The 12,266-nt window shown below is 42.7% G+C and overlaps 1 protein-coding gene and 1 pseudogene across 9 annotated transcripts in view; one reads left to right on the plus strand and one right to left on the minus strand.

Moving 5' to 3' along the window:
* The first annotated feature begins 3,908 nt into the window (after positions 1-3,908).
* On the plus strand, positions 3,909-5,210 carry LOC116272053 (annotated as a pseudogene). Its single transcript, XR_004180783.1, has one exon. The product of XR_004180783.1 is annotated as an ATP-binding cassette sub-family F member 2 pseudogene (transcript).
* A 990-nt stretch (positions 5,211-6,200) lies between these two features.
* GAB3 (GRB2 associated binding protein 3) overlaps positions 6,201-12,266 on the minus strand; it is a 71,881-nt gene continuing 65,815 nt past the window's right edge. For 4 of the 8 annotated variants that reach the window (XM_009198554.3, XM_017953772.3, XM_009198555.3 and 1 more), the window contains 2 exons: positions 10,351-10,467; positions 6,201-8,783 (listed from right to left, as the gene is read on the minus strand). In XM_009198554.3, coding sequence (XP_009196818.1) covers positions 8,667-8,783; positions 10,351-10,467 — 234 coding nt within the window. In that variant the 3' untranslated portion in view covers positions 6,201-8,666. Of the gene's footprint in view, positions 8,784-10,350; positions 10,468-12,266 lie in introns of those variants that run through there. The other 4 variants (XR_002519551.2, XM_021932813.2, XR_002519552.2 and 1 more) reach the window with 3 other exon arrangements.

Consider the following 12,266-nt stretch of genomic DNA (forward strand, 5'->3'; position numbering starts at 1 on the left):
AGAACGTTGCACTTTGTTTTTCCCTGGCAATAAATGTGTTCATATTGTTCCATGACCACAAACTAACTTGCTTTTGATACATAATAGAGATGATAGATGGAGATAGATATAGAGTGTTAACTGAAGAAAGATGGACATAGAGGCCAAAGAAAATAACATTTATTTGGGAAACAAAGAATTGCAATTCAGGTACACTGAATCAGGCCAGCCCTGATAAGGCAAGGGCAGAATAAATTTTATACAGGAGATTTCCACAAAAAGTTATTTTCTGAGGCAGTTCATTGGCTGTGCAGAAATCCCAAATTACAAACTTGTTCAGACTGGTTATTTAATGGGGGTACTCCCAGAGACGTTCAAGGCTGTCAGATATTGACCTCAGGTGTGTATCAAAGTCTACTGGAACATTCCGTGGTTTGAACTTTATCAGGTGTGAGTGCAATCTTCTCTCAATCTCCAGACTCCAGTTTACAAAGCCCTACCCTTAATTACTTCATTTTCTTTCATGATAGAGATAGATAGGACAGAGAGATGAAAGAAGGAAGGAAGGAAGGAAGGAAGGAAGGAAGGAGACAGGGATGAAGGCATAGAAGAAAGGAAGGGAAGGAAGGAGGGAGAAAGGAAGGAAAGAGGAAGGAAGGAAAGAGAAAGAAGGAAGGAAGGAAAGAAGGAAAGAGAGAGAAAGGAAAGAAAGAAAGAAAGGGGGGAGGGAAGGAGGAAAGAAGGAAAGAAGGAAGGAAGGAAGGAAGGAAGGAAGGAAGGAAGGAAGGAAGGAAGGAAGGAAGGGACTTTTTTCCATGAATGTATCATCTGGATGACTGTGTATGCTGTCCGTTCAGCAGTTCTTGAGGTTTTTTAAAATTGTGGTAAAAACAAAACAAAACACATAACCTAAAAGGTGTCATGTTGACTATTTTTATGTGTACAGTTTAGTAGTGTTAAGTATATTCTATCGGGCACACTTGCAGTCAGTGGACAGAACGTGCGAGGCTTTGCTGCTCTCATGGAATTGAGAACTTTTGTGCTTTGTCCTCTGACACACAGATAAAGCACTTCATAGTCCTGCTGCAGAGTCCACTGTATCTGTGACACCTGAGAGAAAACATCTGGCCATAAGTTTATTGAGTCTGCTATTTGCATCTCTATTAGCTAAGGTAGGGTTTCTCACAATTTGAGAACAGTTTTGATGGAGACACCTGGGAGGGGAAAGGGAATGAAATCCATGTAGTGGGTTGCAGTATGAGTATGTGTGTGTGTCTTGACAGAGGGACAGATGGGAACTACAGGGAATTGTTTCACCTGTTTGTTTATAAAGGCAATTACATCGGAGCTGAGGAGGGCATCTTCACTTTCACAGTCATTCTCTTAATATCCTGGTCTAATCCCATGGATAAATTGTGTGTGTGTGTGTGTGTGCGCGCGTGCGTGCGTATTGACTCATGTTGAGACATAAATTATACACAGGCTCTGACCCACTAAATATTACCACTTGTTATTTATAATGAAAGTTAGACATTATGTTAAATGTGCACATGGGCATGTGTGTGTGTATAAATTATGTCCCTAGACTCCAAGACACACTCCACACTCATAGATCCAACTGCCTATCCTGACATCTGCAATTGCTTGAGAGATAAAATTAACACTCCAAAACTGAACCTCTAATCTTTCCCCACTTCCAACTCTTCTACACAGTGATTAATGACAGCTGTTCAGATCAAAAATAATATGCTGAATTCTTAGACTTCTCTCTTGGCCACACATCCCTTATACCATCTATTAGCAGATCCTTATATTCACCTGTCAATAAAGCTGGCCTTGATAAAATCTGCCACATAGTGAGGATTTCATTAGCTATAACATGCAAAGCATTTAAAATAATATCTAACTTCCATTAAAAATAACAAGTGGTAATCTTTTGTGGGTCAGATCCTGTTGTAGATGTATCACCTCTTTTATGTCATCTAACAACCATGACTCAATAATCTCTAGGTATATTAGGGGCTGTTACCACCCTCATTTTGCAGTTGGAAAACCTCAAGGGGCACATGCATGTGAGTGGGCATGCTCTCTCTCACACACATGCACTCAAACTGAGGCATAGGAAGGTTGCACGGTGTCATGAGTCCCTAGGAAATGAACCCAGCTATAGGACTCTGCAGCTTTTGCATATACTAAAAATAATGATCTGCTTGGAAATCCAAGAGAATACTCCCATCCAGTTGCTTAGGTGAAAAACCCTGGAGTCATTGTTGACTCCTTTCTTATTCTCATCACCCACATGCAATCCCTCTGCAAATTCTGTCATTCTGTCTAAGCTATCCAAGATCCAACCACATCGCACCACTTCCACTGCTGCCACTCTGGTCTGAGCTACAACCACCTCTTGCCTATCTGAGTGCAATAACCTCCTACCTGGTCTCCCTATTCTAATCTTAATCTTCTTATAATATATTCTCTACAGTGATCCTTTCAAGTCATTAAGTCCAGTCACATGTCTCCCCTACTCAATTCCCTTCACTGGTTTCCTTCTCACTCAGAAGATAAGATAGAATCCTTATAAGGGCCAATAAGGCCTTACATTGTAATCTGTGAATCCTCCATTACCTCTCCACCTTCTCTGCTATACTCTCTTACAAACTCCACGCCAGCCACCCTGGTGTTGCAGCTGTACCTTCAATATTCCAGGGTTTCTGCTGAATGAGGGCTTTTGCACACTCTGCTCTCTCTGCCTTTGGTGCTCTCTCAAATCTAGCTCATGGCTGGCTCCTTTATCTCCTTTAAATCTTCTCGATTTTCATCTCCTCACCCTACTTCATCATGTAACTGCACCCCTCACAGACCAATTCACTGCCCTTTTCTTTTTGCCCATACTGCTTGCCACCTTCTAAAATACAGTATAATGTACAAATTTGTTTTGTATTTCCTGTCTCACCTCTGTCTTCGGTTGGTGGTCTAGTAAGTGTTGCGACATAACAAACCACCCCTAAACTTAGCGACTCAAAACAATGATGATCATTTGCATCTCCAGTTTGGGCAGCCACTGGGAGTAAGGCTCATGTCTGCTCCATGTGGCAGCAGCTAGGGTGGCTAAACCGAAGGCTGAAGGAATCTGCTTCCAAGATGTCTTACACAGGAAGGGGACAATTTTGTGCTGGCTGCCAGCTGGTAACACTCAGAATAGTCTGAGGGCCAAGCGACTTGGTTCCTTTCCATGTGGCCTGTGCTTCCTCACAGCATAATGGCTGGATTCCAAGGAGATACATATATATATATATCAGGTGGAAGATGTATCATCGTGTATGACCTGGCCCCAGAAGTCAGAATCCCCTCTGCTATACACTATTGGCCACAGCATCACTACCCAAGTTCTACTGGATGGGACATAGACTCCATCTCTTAATGGGGAGTGGCTAGATGCTGAAAGAGCAAGCAAGGCAGAAAATATTGTTGCGACCATTTTTCAAGAAGGCAATGTATGAAAATTGGACACCCCAAAGGCTGAGAACCCCTAGTGGGGAAAGCAGAGCAAAGAAGAAGAATCCAAGCAAGGGTGCAATCCCAGAGGGAGGAAAGATTCAGGTTCCACAGGGTAGGGAGAGTGAATTCCGAGCCATTTCCAGCTCTCTGCTCTTGCAGGTAAAGCAGCTCCAGGAGCTGAGGGGCTATCCTCTGAGAAGGAGCTCCAGGGGTGTAGGCTTCAGAAGGAAGAGCACATGGAATCAGAGAAAGGGGTGCCAGAGGACTTGGGCAGGGCACCAACACTGCCCACCACATCCTGCCAGAATAGAAGCTTAAGGAAAGACATATTTGTTTCACTCATTCTTATATACCCAGCACCAATAAGAATACCTCTTATGTAGCAGGTGATCATTAAATATTTATTGAACTGAATGGAATTGTCAATGGAGATGAGGGCCTCGTGGATCTTACATGGACTAGGTTTCACACCTGCCACGCAGCGCAAGAAGCTAAAAGACTCTTTATTTGGCCCTTCATGCTGCTCCTGGATGAGCCCACCAACCACCTGGACCTAGATGCTTGCATGTGGTTGGAGGAAGAACTAAAAACTTTTAAGCGCATCTTGGTCCTCGTCTCCCATTCCCAGGATTTCTGAGTGGTGTCTGTACCAACATCATTCATATGCACAACAAGAAACTGAAGTATTATACGGGTAATTATGATCAGTATGTGAAGACGCGGCTAGAGCTGGAGGAGAACCAGATGAAGAGGTTTCACTGGGAGCAAGATCAGATTGCACACATGAAGAACTACATTGTGAGGTTTGTCACGGCAGTGCCAAGCTGGCCCAGCAGGCCCAGAACAAGGAGAAGACGCTACAGAAAATGATGGCATCAGCACTGACAGAGAGGGTCATGAGCGATAAGACACTGTCATTTTATTTCCCACCATGTGGCAAGATCCCTCCACCTGTCATTATGGTGCAAAATGTGAGCTTCAAATATACAAAAGTAGGCCTTGCATCTACAATAATCTAGAATTCGGAATTGACCGTGACACACGAGTGGCTCTGGTAGGGCCCAATGGAGCAGGGAAGTCAACTCTTCTGAAGCTGCTAACTGGAGAGTTACTACCCACAGATGGCATGATCCGAAAACACTGTCATGTCAAGATAGGGCATTACCATCAGCATTTAAAAGAACAGCTGGACTTAGATCTCTTGCCTCTCGGGTCAGGAGCTCCATCTGGGAACTAACAGCTGCTACCCTGACCAGCTGCTCAGGACAGGACCCTGGGGCTACACTCCTGCATTGCTGCAATACTGCTCCCCCAGCCTCTCCCCTGCCCCTCAACCTGCCTTAGCTGCACTCTCTTATCTACAGATGGACAGTAACTGTTTCCTGTCCTCCTTCCAGTTACATCTGTCCATGTCTGGACTCGGCTGGCCATTCCCTCCAGCCCCTTGCTGGTTACTTTACTCTGAGTGTGATGCAGTCAGAGGCACCTGCAGGTTAGCCCAAGGGCCCAAGCCCTGGATTTGGCCCGCGGAGGAGCTTAGCATCCTCGTTTTCTGGGTTTTGGTGATGTTGGAGGAGTACCCCCAGCCCAGCGCCCCGATTCCTTTTTGCTTCTGGTTTGGAGCTCTGGACCAGGACCTTCGTCCTGGTCAGTTTTGAAATAATTATTTAACAGTGTGACTTTTAGACCTGCGTGACATCTACAAAGTGCCCAATAAAGAAAGAGGAAGCCAAAACAAAACAAAACAAAACAAAACTAAGTAAAATAGAAGTTTTTGACCATGAAACAAAGACAGTGCTTTACAAGCAAACAGTGCTTATAAGCAAAACGGCTCCCCTAAAGCACAGGGAACACGTAGAGTTTATTGTTCCGCCTTTCCCACTGAGGTCTGCTTGGAATCTGTGTTTATGTGTGGCGGCAGAGTGGGGTCAAGATTCATTTTATCCATCTGGATCATTTTGTCCACCTGATCACCCTGCACAGCCATCCAGTCCCTGCGGCTCTCCAGCGTCCATGTATGTGAGGGTCTGAGTCTCTCTGTTGGCCTTATGGGCCAACCTGCTGTTTTTGTGGGTCGCAGACTTGGTCTAGAGTGTGTGTGTAGGAAAAAAGTGTTCATGATTGGCCTCGTACTTCACCAGGGGTGAGGCATTTAATGTGGCTTTTTGTCCTTTCTCTCTGCCCCAGGATCCCGCAGGCCTGTTCTCTCTATGCCTTTGGTCTGTTTCCCCCAAATCTGAGCCCGTCCCCTCCCTACTTTGTTTGTCCCTTCCTTGCTTCACGGCCTCGAGATGCCACCGACCTAGCACCCAGGGCAGCTGGGAGACTCGGCTATGGAGAAAAGGGAGGTGGTGGCAAAAGAGACGCCTGCTGAGGACAGGCAGGCCTAGGGCAGTTGCCTTCTCATGCAAGTAATCATGAAGGTCATGTTATACATGGTGTCAGGGAGAGCAGCTGATTTTAGTATCAATTATAAAAGCTAGTTTCCAACGAAGAAATAAAGAAAATGACAAGATATGGTTTGGCTGAGCCAAAGCAGTACTGATTACAGACACCTGCTCAACTGTTTGCAGTGAAATAACACGCACGTGAGTCAGGTTAAGTTTGTTGTACTTCAATGTAAAAGTGGTTATGAAGTCCATTTTCAAATATTCAACTTTTAAAACATGATCCTTATTTATATTGGATGTCATCACTTAAATAAAAAAGAACTTAAGTCACGATTCCTCCTTATAAGACTTTTATTAACACCAGAAATGAAACAGTAAAAACAAAATGAATTTGAAAAATCAGTGTGATTGGGGGTGCAGAGCTGGTATGAACAGGGACTGAGGAAAAAGCCAGGTCTGAGGACAGCCTTCAGTGTCAGCTTGGAACTTTTAAAGGTCATGATTCAGCTGATCCTGTGAAGTGGACTGTGCGGTGGGCAGGTCGCTTCGTGCCTTTAGAGCCAGGCTGTGTGCTGGACCTCAAGGCTCTTCCTTCCCCAAGGAAAGCTTAACTCCCAGTGCTCCTGGGTTTGTCACCTTCTGGACTTGCAAGCTTGAGACCCTTGGGTCCCCTGTCCTGCACTGGACAACTCCTGACTGGGAGGAATTTTCTAACGCGATGAGACAGAAGAAAATGAAACGAAAAGGAACTACAGAAAACAAAGTGGGGTTAATTGCTGCATTGCCCTGTTATGCTGATTCCCACATCTTGTAGGTCTCTGGGATCATTTCTGTAACAAACATCAGGCCCTTGGTCAGAAACATAGCTCTCTCTCACACACACATCGATCATCTCCACCAAAACCAATATTTTGACTTATGGTACCTTTGCTGGTGTCAGCTCAAAAACTACCTGTACTTTGTTTCCTTGAATCATTATGCTTTTGCATAGCCATCCTCTAACAGTTATCAAAGCAGGACATAATTGCATACACTCTGGAAATGAGGGGTGAGTCACCATTTTCAAAATTAAAATTTTAAAATTCTGACCCCTATCACCTTCCATACCTTTAATGCAGAGGGTGCCTATTCAGAGCATTCCATTTTTCAGTAATCACATCCAAACAGGTCACACTACCCATGTGTGTATTTCTTCATGCTATAAATACGTTTCTGGAAATGTTTTGTAGAAACAGATTTCTTTTCTTTTTGGGGGGGTCAATTGAGTGACATTTCACTACTGACATAATTTCAGCTATTCTTTTCTATCTCCAATCTGGTGTGGTTCTTGACACTTGGGCCTACAATTTTTTTCTGCATCAGCCTTTGTCAGATAATCAGTGATCCTAACACAAGTGCTCCACACATGGGAACTGGCAGTTTGAAGCCCTGGTTTCTTGCCTGAGTCTCTTTGCAAGTCACATGGGGAAGAAGGCAGCTCCTCACCGGCTTTGGCTGTGTGTGGTGATGCAGAGCTGGCTGTGGGGCTTAGGGAGTGGGGAGACCTCTCCTTGCTCTGTCCAGGCTCACTAAGGACTCTGAACTCAGTTAAAATACTTAGAAATTTTCCCCCACTTTGTCCAAGGAAGAAAATAATGTCACCAGAACCTGCTTCTTTGAAAATCAAAATGACTTCTTGTATGGTCTGAAAAAAGACGACTTTGGCATTTACTTACCTGTGGGGTGATTGGAAACCCTGAAATCCTGTAGCAAAGTCTACAACTGCCCCAACTGCACTGACTATCATGGGCCTGACTGCCAATTTGATCTATCCTCATAAAGAAGACAAAATCTCAGTCAGAATGCAGGACCAGTATCTGCTTAGTTTCCAGCTGTAGGTGCTCAGAAGGATCAAGAACAGACATTAAATAACACTTCATGCCCAACTAACACCTTCATTCTGGGTGTCCTGGACCCCAGGACCTGTAAAGGAAGGGGTGACATCACACCCTCATTATAAAGTGGGAATGTTTGTACTCTCAGTACCTAGTTACTTCTCAAGCAGAGGGGAGCAATTGGCTGGGAAACCTAAGAATGGAATTCATAGGTTTTTCCTGGTCATTTTTCTCTATCACTCAAAAGCTTGGGCCCATCATAGGATAGCCAGGGACAACCTATGCCTTCCCCAAGGTGGTAAAAATTCCTCTGCTAGCATTAGCCAGCTCACAGGGAAACACGCTGCATAGGGGACCATGAGAATGGCCTTCAGACTGACCATCAGTAGGTATTTCTAATTGTAACTACTGATGATAGAGTTCCAGTTGAACATCGCACAAAGAAACCCTCACTTGACACGCACACCTTTCAAGTATCAAAACTGTTCAGATCCCTACTCATTTTGTGTCTGCAGGTGTTTCCCACATGTCTCCAAGGCTCACCCAATTAATCCATTTTGTCAAAATCCTCAGAGGAAGTATGAGGTAGAGGAATGAGTTTGCAATTGGCAGCCTGGACAACTGTATTCTAAGCTGGACTCTGGGTCTTGGCTTTGTGATAATCTTGGGCAACACTCACTCCAATCTTTGCTCCGATAAGACAGGGGGGAGGCTAGATTCTCTCAGAGCCCCCTCAGGAAGGCAACTGCTTCCTTCTTTTGTTCCTTCAATGTATAAAGAGGTCTTCTTTCCTAAAGGTTCTGGCCAAGACCTTGAAAACTACACAGTCTCTCTTGGTTTTGACCTGTGTTGACCATCAGTGTGTTTTTAGTTGAAAAGAAAAAAATAGAAAAAACTCACACTGAGCCCCAAGTTTCCCTGTTTCTCATACTTTGGATTGCCTCTCATCCGTCCACTCCTGTTTCGTGCTCTGGAGAGCCTGTGTCTTCTGCTCATCCACTTGGACATAGTCTACTCTTTGTTCTTCTGAAAGGAGAAGTTTCTGAAGAAGGAGAACAAAAAGGTTTTCATTACATCTAATTTAAAATGTCAGGAAAATGTTTACCCTTTTGTATTAAATTACATTGTTAAATATTTGTTGCCCTTTTCTTTGTGTGGAAGCTTTATACTTTGTATATGCGCGTGCGTGTGCACAAAAACACGTTGCTTTCCTCAACTTTGCTCTAGCCACTTGACTTGCTTTGACCAATATAATGTAAGTGGAAGTGACATGGCCTGGCATGGTGGCATGTGCCTGTAATCCCAGCACTTTGGGTAAGAAATACCTGAGACTGGGTAATTTATAAAGGAATCTTTATAATTGGGTATTTCTTCATAGCAGCATGAGAATGGACTAATACACAGGCCAAGGCAGGAGGATCACTTGAGCCCAGGAGATCAAGATCATTTTTTATTAAAAAGATAAAAAACAGCTGTGGGTGATGGTGTGCAACTGTAGTCCCAGCTACTTGGGAGGCTGAGATGGGAGGATACCTTGAGCCCAGGAGATCGAGGCTGCAGTGAGCTATGACCATGCCACTGCACTCCAGCCTGAGTGACAGAGTGAGATCTTGTCTCATGAAAAGAAAACAACAATAACAAAAAGGAAGTGACATGTTCCAATCCTAAGGAGAAAAGAGGCATTCTGTGATTCTGCAATCTCTCTTTTTCCTCTGCCAGGAGGCCAGCACACTTCAGATGGGGGCTGCTTCTGTTGCCTGGGCCCTGGACTGGAATACAAAGGCTCTGGCCTGCAATAAAAGAGCCTTTGTGTTGAAAGTAGATGAGATTTGGGGGTTGTTTGCTTTGAGTGCATAGTCTACCAAAACTGAGTAATGCTCCTTTTATACTTATTGCTCCCACCCTTCTTAACAGCTTTTCTCCAGTCTCATATCAGGTTTTTGGAATGATATTAAAAGTAGAAAAGAAGTAGGAGTTACCTCAGCAAAAGAGTAGGAAAGTCCTCCATTGTTTCCCATGCACTCATTCCTTACGCTGTACAGTGGGTGATACTAGTTCACAGCTATGATGACTTACATGTATTAACTCAATTAATCCTCACAACAGTCCTTGACATAAGTGTTGTCATTTCTGATTTCCATTTTTCAGATGAGAATTCTACCCAAAGGGGTAGCTGCCCAACTTGGCATTCAAGGCCCCTTACTAAGGGGTTCCACTTCCAACTTACAGTTCTTTCCACTGCTCCCTCAAGTCTAACCAAACTAGGCTGTTACTTGTTCCCTAAACAGGATGTTCCTACACCTGGAGGGTCCTCTACCTCACCCTCATTTCTGCCTGAGACATTTTTCTATAAACTTTATGGTCCAAATTTTGAAGTGTGAATATGACATCTATTTATACATATACACACAAAGAACACACCCTAGAAGGAAATACACCAAGATTTCATTCTGTCTGGGAGATGGGATTAGGGCTGATTTTAATATTCCTCATTATACTTGTCTGCATTTTTCACACTTTCTAAGGAGAATATGCATGATTTGATCATCAGAAAAGTCTAAGCAGAAATGGAATCACCTAGGGATTCTCAGACGCAAAGCCCTTCCTACCTGCTGCATGGGGGCTGGTGATGCTGAATTGAAGTCCAGGGCCAAATAATCTAGGCTGAATTTCTTTGTCCACGTAAGAGCACCACTGCTCAGGGAACTGGTTGTTCGGTGCTCCTCCTAGGAACCAACATCGCAGGAGTCAGGTTAATGATGTCTATCTGAGTTGCTCAAGGGAAGGAGGGCAAGTTGTGGTTTCACCCAAGCAGATACCGTCATATCGTAACAGAATAGTCTGATGAGACCTGAGTCAATCAGCCTGCATATCTGAGTGAGAACTGTAATTTCAAACAGAATATAGCCAGTCTGGCCTTCACAGTGAAACTATACCATTATTCACTATGGGAACAGTATGCCAAAATTCACTCAAAAAGGAATTTGCTTCACGAATCTGACAGGCCTGTGATACTTTAGAGATTAAATCCTGACGAGATCAACTATGCATATTAAGTTCTCGTGAAGGCATCCCAAATGCATTTAAATATAATTTGCACAATACAGTTATAACACAGATGAAACTCAGGGCCCAGCTTCAGAAGTGAAATGCTACTGATCTATATCTTTGAAGCTGTTTCCCCTCTACTATCTTTCCTTCTCCTCCCAAGAGGTAAAGCACTATCTTGAATTTTGTGCTTACCACTCCTTTTACTTTTAAATATAGTTTTATGAGTATACAAGTATCCTTAAATAACAGACTATTTCCTTTCACCTGTTTTTGAATGTCATATCAACAGAATCATATTGTATACATTTTGGGTGGCTTCAGTTTTGTGTTCAATATTAGGTACTCCACATTCACTTGTGTCGATGCATTAGCCCTATTTCACTCATTTGCACTGGGTCAGATATTCCATTGTATGACTTATTTAACCATTCTGCCATCAAAGGATATTTGAGTTGCTCCCAGTTTGGGGGCTATTACAAGCAATGCTGCCATGGACATTCATGCACCTGTGGGAGAAATTCCAGGGCATTTACTTGGGAATAGAATCACTGGGTTATAGAATATGAGCATCTTCAACTTTACTAAACATCACCAAACTATTTTCCAGAGTGAACCAATCTACACGTGTACCATCCTGGTCAACATTTGGTATTGTCAGACGTTTTAACATTTTTCCTACCTAAGACAGGTAAAATGGTATCTTATTGTGGTTTGATTTTCCATTCCCCTGATTATTAATTAGTATGAGTACCTGTTCAGATGTTGAAAGGTCATTTATTTCTCCTCTGTGAATTGCCTGTTTGGGTTTGTTTTGTTTTTTTTTTTTTTTTTTTTTTTTTTTGCCTTGTTTCTGGTTAATTTTTGTATTGAATTATTTGTCTATTTTTCTTACTTACCCTGAGTACTTTTTCCTATGCCCTGGAGAGTAATCATTTGCTATCATGTATGTTACAGATAGCTCATCACAGTCTAGCTTCTTGTCTTTTCATTTCTTTTTATGGGATTTATTTTAACTAAGAAATACTTTTAATGTAATATGTCAATCTTTTCCTGCATGGCTTGCACTTGCATTATGTTTAAGGAATCCTGCCCTATGCTGAGGTCATAATTTATTTATCTATATTTTTTCCTGAAATTATAAAGTTTTGTAATAATTTGCTCCATGTTTAAGCAATAATCTCACTTGAACTGATTTTAATATTGTATATGGTGGTGCAATAGAAATAAAATTCATTCCATTTTTGTTGTTGTTTTTACTCAACATGGATAACCTAGTTTCCCCCAGAATCAGCTTCAAAGTTCCTCAAAAATCTCTGTTAGGGAATTGGTAAGGTAATGTCTTTAATATTTGAGTCTTCCTATTCAGGAACATGGTCTACTTTTCCACTTATTTCATTCTCCTTAATGTCTTTTGATAAATTTTAATAATTTTCTCCACAATATTTTTTTGTTAGATTTATCCCTAAATACCTAC

This window comes from Papio anubis, chromosome X (assembly GCF_008728515.1).
Source record: "Papio anubis isolate 15944 chromosome X, Panubis1.0, whole genome shotgun sequence".
NCBI classification, from domain to species: domain Eukaryota; kingdom Metazoa; phylum Chordata; class Mammalia; order Primates; family Cercopithecidae; genus Papio; species Papio anubis.